This window comes from Heterocephalus glaber, unplaced genomic scaffold (assembly GCF_053883595.1).
Source record: "Heterocephalus glaber isolate CG9 unplaced genomic scaffold, H.glaber_assembly_v1.0 deba00001613, whole genome shotgun sequence".
Lineage (NCBI taxonomy): Eukaryota > Metazoa > Chordata > Mammalia > Rodentia > Bathyergidae > Heterocephalus > Heterocephalus glaber.
In genome coordinates this window covers 11,066,120-11,079,022 of record NW_028258384.1, presented here as the reverse complement: position 1 = coordinate 11,079,022, position 12,903 = coordinate 11,066,120, and the positions used below count along the sequence as shown (strand labels likewise).

General features: G+C 35.2%; 1 protein-coding gene across 7 annotated transcripts in view; it reads left to right on the top strand.

Annotated features, from left to right (window-relative positions):
• Positions 1-12,903, top strand: part of Hdx (highly divergent homeobox) — a 241,788-nt gene that overhangs the window by 133,404 nt on the left and 95,481 nt on the right. For 4 of the 7 annotated variants that reach the window (XR_015445582.1, XM_087196635.1, XM_087196633.1 and 1 more), the window contains one exon: positions 8,045-8,131. The exons of the other annotated variants lie outside the window; for them this stretch is intronic. Coding sequence is in view for 3 of the 4 variants with exons in the window: in XM_087196635.1 (XP_087052761.1) it covers positions 8,045-8,131 (87 nt within the window). In the remaining variant the exon portion in view is untranslated. The remainder of the gene's footprint in view (positions 1-8,044; positions 8,132-12,903) is intronic. 7 annotated transcript variants of the gene reach the window in all.

Here is a 12,903-nt window from a genome sequence, read left to right as displayed (position 1 = left end):
TGACTGGATTAAGAGACTCCAGGAGACATAATTGGATCATGAGGATGCTATACTCATAAGTGAATTGATCTAATGGTGTTCAAAATGTGCTGTTAGGAGATGGGACTCTGTTGAAGACGGGACACTGAGGGGATGCTTTTGGAGGGTTTAACTCTCACTGGCATTCTTCCACTGTGCTATGCTTCCTGGCTGTCATGAAGTTGGCAGCTTTCCTCCACCATGCCCTCCATAATGATGTCCCTGCCTTGGAGTCAGCTGACTATAAGACTAAAGCCTCTGAAATCAGGAGCCACATAAATTTTTTCTTCCTTTAAGTCGTGTATGTCAGGTATTTGAGATATCTGGTCCCAGTGACAGAAAAGACAACCAATACAATGAGCTTATTCCATTCTATTCATTTTGCTGCAAAAGAAAAGATTTCATATATTTTATGGCTGCATAATACATATGTACAACATCATATCATATCACACCATATCATATATTCTGTAGCTTTTTGTCTGTTGATAGGTGTATTTGTTGGCTTTCCTCTTCCTGGACACAATGCCTGACATTCACAGCTTAAAGGAGAAAAGGTTTAATTTAACTAACAGGTGGAGAAATTCAGTCCATTATTAGCTGGCTCCAAAAGAAGAACATCACAACAGAAGGGCATGGCTGCTTAGTTTATTGAAGCCTGGGAGTAGAGCATAATAACAGGGCCAAAGGGGAACACATGAGGGATCAAATATAGAAGCCAAGGCCACACCTCCACAACCCAACAAGACATACCCTCGGGTGCACTTTTCTAATCTGCTAGGTGTTTCTTAATAAATGAAATTGACATACCAAGGCTAAGAGTCACAATAGACACCAAGGATGACTTCATATATAGTGGTACCTCAGTTCATGAATGCTTTTATTTGCAAACAATTTCCACCCGTAGTTTATAAGGTTAAATTTTTCCCCACATCTTTATCAGCATTTGTTATTTGGTTTTGTTTTCTTTCTTTTTTTCCCCATTAAGTTTATTGGTACATTTTAGGTATAAAATACAGTTACATTCATCATTGGGATCTTGTACCATTACATGAGTCTCTTGGTTCTTATTTATTTTCCCCTTCCCTTGCCCTCCCTTCCCTATTTGCAAAGACTTTGTTTCCATTATTTTCCTTTTCTCATATTTTTTCTTTTCCCTTTTTTCCTTTCCCCTACCCCTCCAAATTCCCCTGCTCTTTTATACCTTTTCTTCCTGTTACACAATATCAGTTATACGTTTTAAAAATTACCATATCAAGATCTAGGAGACATTACCACAGATTTTACAGAATTTAAAAGGATATAGAAAGCATATTACAAAAATCTGCTTTGAAATAAATTTGACGACTTCTAAGAAGTAACTTGGAAGACAAATTAATGAAACTAACTCTGGAGGAAATATAAAATTTGAATAGCACCTATTAAAGAAAGGATATTCCTAGCTTGAAAATCTACCTATATGACAACAGCAGACTCATATACATTTTAACTGATAAATTATATCAAACAATTAAAGCAGAAAAAAGAAGGAACACTTCTCCCCTCATTTTAGGAACTCAACATTGTGCTAATCCTAAAACTAGATAAAGATAATAGAAGAAAAAAGTATGAACATAGATAGAAATTTGTTAAACAAAACAAACTATTAGAAGTCAGATCTGGCAGTATGTAGAAAGTGGTTTTGTTATAGGGATGGCAGTGTTGGTTCAGCATTGGAAGATCCACCCCCAAAAGTCATCATTTTAACAGAGGAAAGGAAAAAGCCATATGATCCTGCCACTAGTTGGAAAAAAAGTATTGGACTAAATTCTACAGCTGTTCATGGTAAAAGCTAGCAGGAGACTAGAAATAGAACAGAACCTTCTCAACAGATTAAAGACATGTACTCCATACTTCCAGCAAGAACGCCTTATATGAATGGAGAAGATACAATGCTTTCTCCTTAAGGTGGGGAACAAGGGCAGATATGCTTACTTTTTATCTGTCCATTACACTTTGAAACCTAGACCCCACCAAAATAGTCTGGCAATAAAGTGACACAACTAGGATAGGATTGGCATGGCAGAAGCAAAATCTTTATATGTAGATGAAATGATCATCTACAGAGAAAATACTAAGAAATCTCTAGGAGTCCCTAGAATTTGTATTTGAATTTAACAGGATTAGAAAACACAAGGTATATATAAAAATTCAGGTCTGTGTATACTTGCTATAAATGAAGAATTGGATATTGAAATTTAAAAGTTATGTAGGAGTACAAAGGACCTAGAAAAGTTAAAAACAAAAACAAAAACAGTGATGGAAGATGTTTAGTACCTAATTTTAAGACTTCTTTTAAAGCTATAGCGATCAAGGCAGTGTTGGTGTAAGGAAAGACATATAGATCATTTGAATAAAACAGAGGATCTAGAAATAGAACCACACATATACGGTCCACGGAGCTTTGAAAGATTATTTAACATTAGCATTTTATGGAATATAAACTCAATTCAAGAGCCGAGGAAGAGATAGTGTTTTCAGCAATGGCACTAGAACACCTGGTGTCCGTATATAAAAAATTAACCTCAATCCTTTTTTTCCATACATGAAAATAACTTGAAGGGATCTATGAACCTAAATAAGAAAGCCTAAAAGAATAAAACTTTAAGAAGATATTATAAGGGAAAATATTTATGAATTCAGGGTAGGCAAGAACTAACTAGGATACAAAAGACATGATGTGTAAAAGAAAAAAATTGATAAATGAGATTCCATCAAAATTTAGAACTTTAAATGACATCATTAAAATGAAAAGTAGTCCTTAAACAGAACATATTTCCAATGCATATAACCTATGACCAGAATATATAAAGAATTCTTAGAGCTCATTAATAGACAATTCAATTAAAATGTAGACATAAGATGATAAATAGCCAGTATAGCACAAGGAATGGTGTGCAACTCTAGAATCAGAAAAAATACTAATCAGTATAATAATAAGATTGAATTATACATTCATTAGGGAGATGAAGTTAAAAGTTTTAAAAGCCTTGTCATGACCTTTTCTTTTTGTTGGATTCTCCCACTTTGCAGTTAATTTGTCACACCCAATGGATTCATTCTGCTGGGTTTCCTGGGGTTGTGATCCTCATTGTCTTTTCCTAAGGTATTGTCTAAAATTTTTTGGAGTGCTGGTTTGGTATTCATGAAGTTTCTGAGGTGCTCTTTATTATGAAAGTATCTTATTTCTCCATCAATTTTGAAAGATAGTTTTACAGGGTACATCAATCTGGGTTGGAGGCTGTTTTCCTTTAGGGCTTGAAATCCATCACTCCAAGCTCTTCTTGCCTTGAGGGTTTGCATTGAGAAGTCTGCTGTGATTCTGATGGGCTTTCCTTTGTATGTAATTTGTTTCTTTTCTCTCACTGCTTGTAGAATTTTGTTCTTCTGTTGGATTTCTGAAATCCTAACTATTATATGCCTATGTGTACATTTTTTTTTTTGATTAAGGCTAGCTGGAGTCCTATATACCTCACTAATCTGTATGTCAAGTTCTTTTCCCCTCCTTGGGAAGTTTTCTGCCATCACTTCTGTGAATAATTTTTTTTAATGTCATCTGCACTCTCTCCTCTTTCTTTATTGACTCCAATCTGTCTTATGTTATTCTTCTTTGCATCGTCTAGCAGCTGCTGGATTGATTTCTCGTGTTCCCTTACAATTTTAAAGCAGTTTTTCTTTTCCTGGTCACTAATTTCAGTCTTATCTTCTATATGTGAAATTCTATCCTCACATTGGTTCATTCTGCTGTGCTGACTTTTGATGGAGTTTTTAATCTCCTGGAAATCTATTTGTATCTCTTTTATGAATTCCATTTGTTTCCCTCTTCGGATTCCATTATATTCCTCAGATCCTCTATTTTTTAATCTGTGTCTGCTCTAGATATATTAATCATGTCTTGCACCATGAGCACAATCTTTGCTGTTATCTGAGTAATTATTTCTGATTTCATTTTTCCCAGATCCTCTTTTGTTGCCAGTTCAGAGAGTCCAGGTGGTTGAGTATCAGATTGTTCCATCTTGTTTCCCTTTGGGGTTGCTGTAGGTGATCTGGAAGTCTGTTTCTGAGGCTTGTTTATGTGTCTTCTCATTTCCATGGGGGGCGGGTGTTTGCCTTTGGCACCAGCGCGGCTCACCTTCTCTGCCCTAGGAGCCTGTGCTTGTTTTCTTTTTTAATAATAGCCTTTCTAGCTGTATTGATATTATATCTTATTGCGTTTTGATTTGCATTTCAAGAATGGCTAATGATACTGAGCATTTTTATTATGTTAATATTATGTAATTTGGGGGCTTACTGGAAGAAAATGATACATGTATTTAATATAGCTTAATCAATTTCCAGTCTGTTATCACCATCTTCCACTTCTACCCTCTCATGCTTATGTCCTTCACCATCTCCCCACAAGTCTAGCTTCTTGGTTTTTTTGTAGGTATGTATGTATGTACGTATGTTCTTCCCTACTTGTTTGTTTATGCAATTTTAAGTTTGTTGTGTAATAAAATACATGTGAAATTTAACTTGTTGAGTCTGGCTAATTTCACATAACATGATGTTTTCTAATTCTATCCATTTTCCTCCAGATGACATGACCGTATTCTTTTTTATGGCTGAATACTGTCCCATTGTGTATGTAGACCATATTTTCTTCATTTATTTGTCTATGGGCAGGCATTTGTGGACCATTTTTATTTCTTTAATAAGTGTCAGTTCAGATCATTGGCCCATTTTTAATTGGATAACTTATTTTTTTTGGTAATTATTTTTGGTTCTTTATCTATTCTGGATTTAACTCTATATCAGATAAATGGAAAACATTTTCTCCCATTACATAGGTTGCTTCTCCACTCTTGGTTGTTTCTTTTGCTGTGCATAAGCCTTTTGATTTTATGTAACTCCACTTGTCAGTTCTTGCTTTTGTTTCCTATGCTTTTTCAATCTTACCCAGAAAATTATTGCATGTACCAATATGTTGAAGTATTTCCCCTATGTTTTAATCTGGTTATTTCAGATCTTACCTAGTTGTTTCCGATCTAACCCTAACTCTAATTGTCTTTGATACATTATCAGTTGATTTTTTTACATAATGACAGGTAGATGTCAAGATACAGTATTTTGCATGTGAGTACCCACTTTTATCAGGTCCATTTATTAAACAGGCTTCCATTCACCAACGTATAATTTTGGCACCTTTGTCAAGAATAAATATTAAAATATCCATATTTCCCAAACTGATCTACAGATTCAATGCTATTCCCTTCAGGTTTTTTTTATTTTTGCTTAACAATTTGTCTGTTTGGGATCTTTTGTACTTTCATATATATTTTAGTATTGTGCTTTTTAATGGGAATAGCATTGAATCTGTAGATAAGTTTGGGAAATATGGATATTTTAATATTTATTCTTCCAATCTATGAAAAAAGGAAATGTTATTGTTGGGATCTAGAACAGGTCTTGGGATTGATTGTATTGTGAGGTCTCTAACTTTATCAATGGACTAAGCCACTGATGAAATCATAATTTGATGCTATTATTATGAAATGATGGAAACAAGTGGTAGGGCCTAAATGAAGGCAGTGGATCCTGGTAACACAAATTCAGGGACTATATCTGTTTCCTAGTTCCTTCCTCTCTGAATCTATCACCCTGTTTCCTGGCCACCGTGAGTTGAGCAGCTTTCTACCACCATGCCCTTTGGCTGTGCTATTATTCCTCGCTCAGACCCACAGCAATGGAACCAGCCAAGAGTAAATTGAAGCCATAAGACAGAATAAACCTTTTCTCTTCTAAGTTGTTTTTTCAGGTATTTGATCACAGACAAAAAGCTGACTAATGCAGAAAGTGTCTTTTTTCATATTTTAGTGCTGTCTTCAATTTAATTTTTAAATGTTTTATGATTTTAATGTAGAAATCTTTCATTTACTTAAGTTTATTTCTAAGTATTTTGTGGCTATTGTGAATAGGACTGTTTTCATGATTTTTATCACAGCAGATTCATTATCAGTGTATAGAAAAGCTGATGTTTTGTATATAGATTTTATATACTACTGCTTTACTGAATATATCAGTTATAATAGTCTTTTGATGGAGTCCTTAAGTTTTTCTGTGTAGGGAATCATATAATTTGCAAACAGGGATAATTTGATTTCTCCTTTCCTATTTACATACCTTTAATTTCTTTTTCATTTCTAATTGCTCTGGCTAAACATTCTAGTAGTATGTTGAATAATACTAGAATTGACTAGTGAGAGTGGACAGTCTTGTCTCATTTCTGATCTTAGAGGAAATGCTTTCAGTTGTTGACTGTGAATTGGTCATATATCACCTCTTTTATGTTGAAACATGTTCATATTATACCTAATATGGATTTTATCCCTTAAAAGGTTTTGGATTTTATCAAATGCTATTTTTGTGTGTATTGAATTGATCACATGATTTTTTTCTTCATTTTCTTGATTTGATGCATTTTATTAACTTGTCTATATTAAATCATTCTTGTATCCCTGGAATGAAACCAACCTGATTGTAGTGAATGATATTTTTGATGTGATATTGAATTCAATTTACTAGGATTTTGTTGAGAGGATTTGCATCCATGTTTATCAGGCATATTGATGTATAGTTCTCTTTTTTATCATTGCTTTTTTGTTGTGTGCTTCTCTGGTTTTGGTAACATGATAATGCTGATCTCACATAATGAGTTTGGAAGGGATTCCTCCCTTTCAAATATATGATTCAGTTTGAGAAACAATAATGTTAGTTTTTATTTAAAATTTGGTAAAATTCAGCAGTAGAGTCATCTGGTTCTGCGCTCCTTTTTCTTGAGAAACTTTTTTTTTTTTTTTTTTTTTTTTTTGGTACCGGGGATCAATCGAGCTCAGGTCCTCGCGCTTGCGCAGCAGGCGGCAAAACCACTGAGCTAAATCCCGGCCCTCTTGAGAGACTTTTATTACTGATTCAATCAGATAACTTGTTATTTGTTTTATTTTTAAGATAACTTGTTATTTGTCTAGTCACATTTATTATATCCTTGTTGTTAAATTTTGGTAATTCATATATTTACAGAAATTTGACTATTTATTCTAGATTTTCAATTTTGTCCACCTATATTTTATTTTCAAAATAGTATCTAATGAGCTTTGAATTTCTGTGATATCAGTTGTAATATCTTTCCTTTTCAGTTATAATATTTTTTGTTTGGATTATCTCTCTCTCCCTTTTTTTGTTAGTTTAGTTAAATGTTTTTCAATTTTGTTTATATTTTTACAAAGCCAATCTTATTTTATTGATTCTTTCTATTGTTATTTTGCACTCTATTTCATTTATTTATGCTCTGCTTATTATTATTTATTTTTTTATACTTACTTTAGATTTTGTTTTTCTTAAACCTTGAGGTCTATCATTAGGTCATTTATTTGAGATCTTTCTGTTTTTGGATATAGGCATTCATTGCTATACACTTCCCACTCAGTACTTTCAAATAGCTTTAATGTTCAATATCTGTGCTGATAAAGTTTCCTTGGACCATTGTTCACCTTTATGCAAATAGAGGAGAGACTTCTTTTCATCCAGCTGTGAAGCTGAGGATTCAGGTAGTGGGATATTTTGTTGCTCTTGCTATGCTGCTGTCCGAAGTCTCTGGAATTTACAAGGTTCCCATCTTTATACTATTGAAGTTCAGTGTTCTCCCATGGTCATTCACCTTGATATATAAAAGTACACCTGTTGCTTTGCTTCTTTGAGGAGGAGCAAGTAAATGCTAGATTCCTCTCCAGCCATCTTCAACCATGATTATTTTAATAAGCATTTCATAGAAAAATAAATACATATGGTCAATAAGTATATAAAATTTTAATCATACTTAAACCATACAAGTCAAATTATCAAGAAATAATTTTTCATTTGATTTTCAAAAATTACAAAATCAAATAAAACTTGGCAATTGCTAAACATAGAAGAAAACAAGAATTATGCTTTTCTGCTCTTATTTCAGGGCATTTACCTGTATATGTGTCCCTTGGTATCTACAGGTCATTGTTTCCAGGGCACCCTACTGATATCAAAATCCATGAATGCTCAAGTAAGTCCTTTATAGGAAATTGCATAGTCTTAGCATATGGCTTGTACATATTCTTCTGTACAATTTATAGTATCTCCAGATTACTTATAATTGCCAATACAATTTAAATGCTACAGAAATAGGTATTATATTGCATTTGGGGGTAATAATGAAAAGTCTGTATGCATTCAGGATAAACACAACTGTTATATGCCCAACTATGCCCAACTACATAGTACATGAACAAGATGTAAGGCAAATAATGATCAAACAAGTGCTGCAGATAAACTGAGGATCTGTGAAGTAGCCAGAAGCTACAGTAGGGCATGGCTGAATATCACTTTATTCATATGCCTTCAGTAGAGTGCTCAACACTGAAAAATTCAAGTTTTGTTTCTTGAAGCTTTCTGAAATTTAAAAAAATATTTTAAAACTCTGGTTTGTTGAATTTGTAGATGAGGAAACTACAAATAAAAAATGGTCAACTGTATTTATAAAATAAAAAATCGGGGCTGGCGTTGTATTCCACTGGTAAAGCACCTGCCAAGCATGCATAAAGCCCTATGTTTAGTTCCCAGAACTGCATTACAAAATTCAAATGTATATATGTTTTGGCTCATGAATCTTTGTTATATAAACCCTAACATTAAGGCCTTGTATAATATGTGTCTTGACATTTGGAGAAACACAGAAGACACTCCGATGACATTCTGTATATTTTCCTGAAGTTAAACTGAGGTATTCAAACAATTTTCTTTATCATGGGCACAGGCCCAGTCTTTGTGTATCCCTGAATAGCAGGTCTCAGATCTCTGATAGCCCACAGAATGATTTAAAAATCCAGTCATTTTCTTTTCTGGTAATTAAGTGTCATATCACTTTGTTGTTACAAAATTATACTTCACAAAGCTCCAATTTGTATACTTTGTTCCCAAGTGCAACTTCATGTGGCTGTGCATGTCATATAGTATTCTAGGGCCATAAGTATATGTGATTAATACACTATTACTAATCTAATCTTTCTAGTGCGGAAACTTATTTTTAGCCATCTTCATGACTCTAGATAAGGAGTCCCTTTCTCTCCAATGGGAAGAAGAGGAAGTAATCAAAACACATTCTTAGGAATTTCACATCACATACAACTGCAAATATAAAACAATATGTATGTACAGGGTGTCTGTTTCAGCATTGTTTTTTATGTACCAATAACTTGAAAATTACCTAAATATTCATCAATAAATAACTTTTTATTTTGGAGTGTCCATTTGAAAGATCTGTAATAGCTAAAAGGACCGAAATACACAAAAACATGAAAACTACTATATGATCCAGCAATCCCAGTTCTGGATCATAGAATAATCCAAAAGATTATTAGCAAGCAGGGTCTGAAGTGCTATCTTCCCTCCCATGTTCATCACAATATTATTCGCAATAGTCAAGATATGAAAAGAACTAAATCCATCAAGAGATGAATGAATACAGAAAATGTAGTATGTGTATAATATTCAATTATATATGTATTCATAATATTTTAAAAAGAAAGAAATCCTGCCATTTGTGATAACACTGGTGAACTTGGAGGACATTATGCTAAGTGAAGAAAGGCAGTCACAGAATGAAAAATACTGCAGGATTTCACTTCCATAAGTTATCCTTTAAAATAATCAAATGCAAAGAAGCAGAGACCTGAAAAGTGGTTTCCAGGGGTAGGAGTGAGAAAGCAGTTGGGAGCTAAAGTTCAATGGGTATGAAGTTTCAATTATACAAGATGAATAAGTTTCAGAGATTTTCTGAATTTTGTGCCTATAATTAGCAATACTTGTAAGATTTAAAATTTTGTTAAGTTTTATCTTATAAGTTCTTAGCATATGCAGACAAATATGATCGAGGTACATTTTATGTTAATATAAAAAGTTCTCCAAGGCACCAAGTTAAGTATGAAAGTTTATACTGTCATGTTATTTGTCTGTTTTATCAAGCGTATATTCATTTTATCCTGTAATACTAAGGAAACTATTGAATGTGATTGTCTTTGGTGTCAGGATTTTGAATTTGCCAGTATAGAAGAGAGAATGATTGTAGCTCATTTTATAAGGTTTGATTATTTACCTCTATTTCATAGCAAGGATTGAGCTTAGTGTTAGAGAGCTTATCTAGCATGTATGAGGCCTTAGGTTTCATTCACAGGACCATTCATTCATTCATACATACACACATACAATAAAAAGGCATGGTCTCTGCCAATTAAGGAAGTCATAATCTAATAGAATGATGAACAAACATTCATAAAACAAGTTTAATATCTCAACAGCTTTAACAAATATCCAGTTTGTTAATCTGGATAGGACAGGGTAGTGAATACACATGCAAACCTCAGAAAAGAAGCTGAGGGAAAGGGGGGGGGGGAGATGGCAGAGCAGTGAGTGCCAGCAACACAGCTTCTCCAAGACAAAGTGCCCAGAGTCCGGAAAACAATAACTCGGAGAGGAAACTGCATGAGTGAAGGGCACAGGAAATCACAAGGGAAATGACAGAGGAGAAATAGAAAATAGGATCCATTATTACAGAAGAAGTTGCACATCGACACAGACCGAGACTAGGAGGTGCGGTGTAGCCGCATGGTGAGGGGTAGGCAGTGAAAACAATTTTCCTGTACACTGCAAAACGAGACGGGACTTGGATCAGAAAAATTTCATATAATTGGAGACAGCAGTGAGAACATGAGACACTGCTTCTCCAGTGGCCCTTCCCAGAGTCAACAATTGGTCGGTGAAGGGGGCACAGTCCCCACACATCGCTCAGAGTACAGCGGGCAAGGGTTGCCATCTTATTTCAAAATCCTCAGGGCTTGCACTCCTAATAGCCCCATGGCCTCCTCATTACCAAGCTCCGGTGAGGAAGAGCAAAGAGCTCCCTCACGGTAGACTGTAGGCAGCTGGACAGCTGACTGAGAGAAAAGCTGCTGAGAAGAGAGGACTGGGACTACCCAGACTAGCCCCGGCCACTAAAGACTAGAAACATCTCCCTGCTGTACAATCAGAATTAGAGGTGTGGAAGGATGGGAAGGAGACATTCTCACCCCGCCCTGTGACAGGCAGCAGGCAAGCAACCTTGGCCAGCCGTGGGACAAGGGTACCCTTCCGCCCCTACAACCTGTTCATGGAACTAGTCAGCAGAGTGAAACTCAGGAAGCAGTAGGGTCCCAGAGGGACTGTCCACAGACTTGGAAGTAGCCTCAGGCTGGCTCCACTGGAGGGCGCCAAAACAGTTTGGAGAGCAGCGTAGAAACAGCTTCAGTGAGACTTGTGTGAGACACCTGAGAGATACCTCCAAAGTGGCTGGCTGAAGAATGGCCACAGCTCCCACATTTGGAGGCCAAAATCAGCCCCATACTCAGCACCAACTGCAGTCTTGGCGGGGTTATACAGTACAATTTCGGGCTCTGTTAGGCTCTGTCAGGGACACTAACAGAACTGTGGATACCTGAGGAATTTTATTATTTTCCTTATTTTTTGATTGCTTGATTTGCTTTCCCGTATCTGTCTGGTTGTTTTTGTTTTGTTTTATTTTGTTCTGTCTTTTGTGTAGGTGTATATGTGTGTGTGGCTGTTTAGGTTTTTTACCTTAATTTTTGTTCTGTTCTATTCATCTTTCTCTCCCCAACTATCTCTCTTGATTTTATGATATTTTCATGTGAGTGAACAGTAGTCTCTCGTCTTTCTTGCTTTCTCCACCACTCTTTCTCTCTTGCCCTTTTCTTCAGTCTCCCAAAGACTGGGTGTTCATCTTATGCCCCCCACCCTTGCTTCTACTATATTTCTTTTCACTTATCTCTCTGTTTTGTCCCCTATCCCTCTTAAATTTCCCCCATCCAGAGTAAAATCACTCTACTAAGGGGAAATTCATTGCATACAAGTACCTTGTTTATGTTATATTTTGTTATAAAACAGTAGAGCTTGCTTATATGATTAAAGGTACCAAACTAACTGTTACCACAGTTTGTTAGTTGCTAAGCTGTGCTTGATGTTATTGTTATTGTTAACTGCATTACTTTAGCTAGGATGTCATACTTGTTGTAATCAGTTCTCCCTTATATGACAACATGGCCATTGTCAGGAGTCACAATCAAAACTATAGTCTAGTACCAAAGGACTAGGTTCTGAGCTAAATAGATAGCAACCTCATATCCTTAATAAATTGGGAAAGTATAATCTTGGGATAGATACAAAAATCAAGAACCACCTATTCTGAGAAGACATCTTTGAGGAATAGACGTTTCCTAGAGAAACCTTGATATAAGTGATAAAGCTATATACCATATGAAATCTATAAGCAATAACTCAGAAAACAAAATAAAATAAAACATTAGAAAATGATATGACAGAAACAAAATGCAACCCAGACCTCCAGCCCACCAAGGATAAGTGTAGGGGACAATGACACAGAGGAAATCAGAAGCCACCTACCAGAACTTTCTGAATTGATAACTGCACAGGTTGAAAAACAAATAGATGAGGCAATGGATAATATAATTTTTCAAGTAAAAAAAGAAATGACAGGGGCTGGGGATTTAACTCAGTGGTACCATGCCTACCTCCCCAGTACAAGGTCCTTAGTTCAATCCCCACTACAAAAAAAAAAAAGAAAAGGAAATGACAATTATAATGAAGGACATTCCCAATGAAGCTAGAGCAGATACAGATAAAAAATAAAGGCACTTAGGAAAATGATGGAAACCATGAATGCCCAACATAGGAAAGAAATGGAATCCATGAAACAGATTCAAATAGATA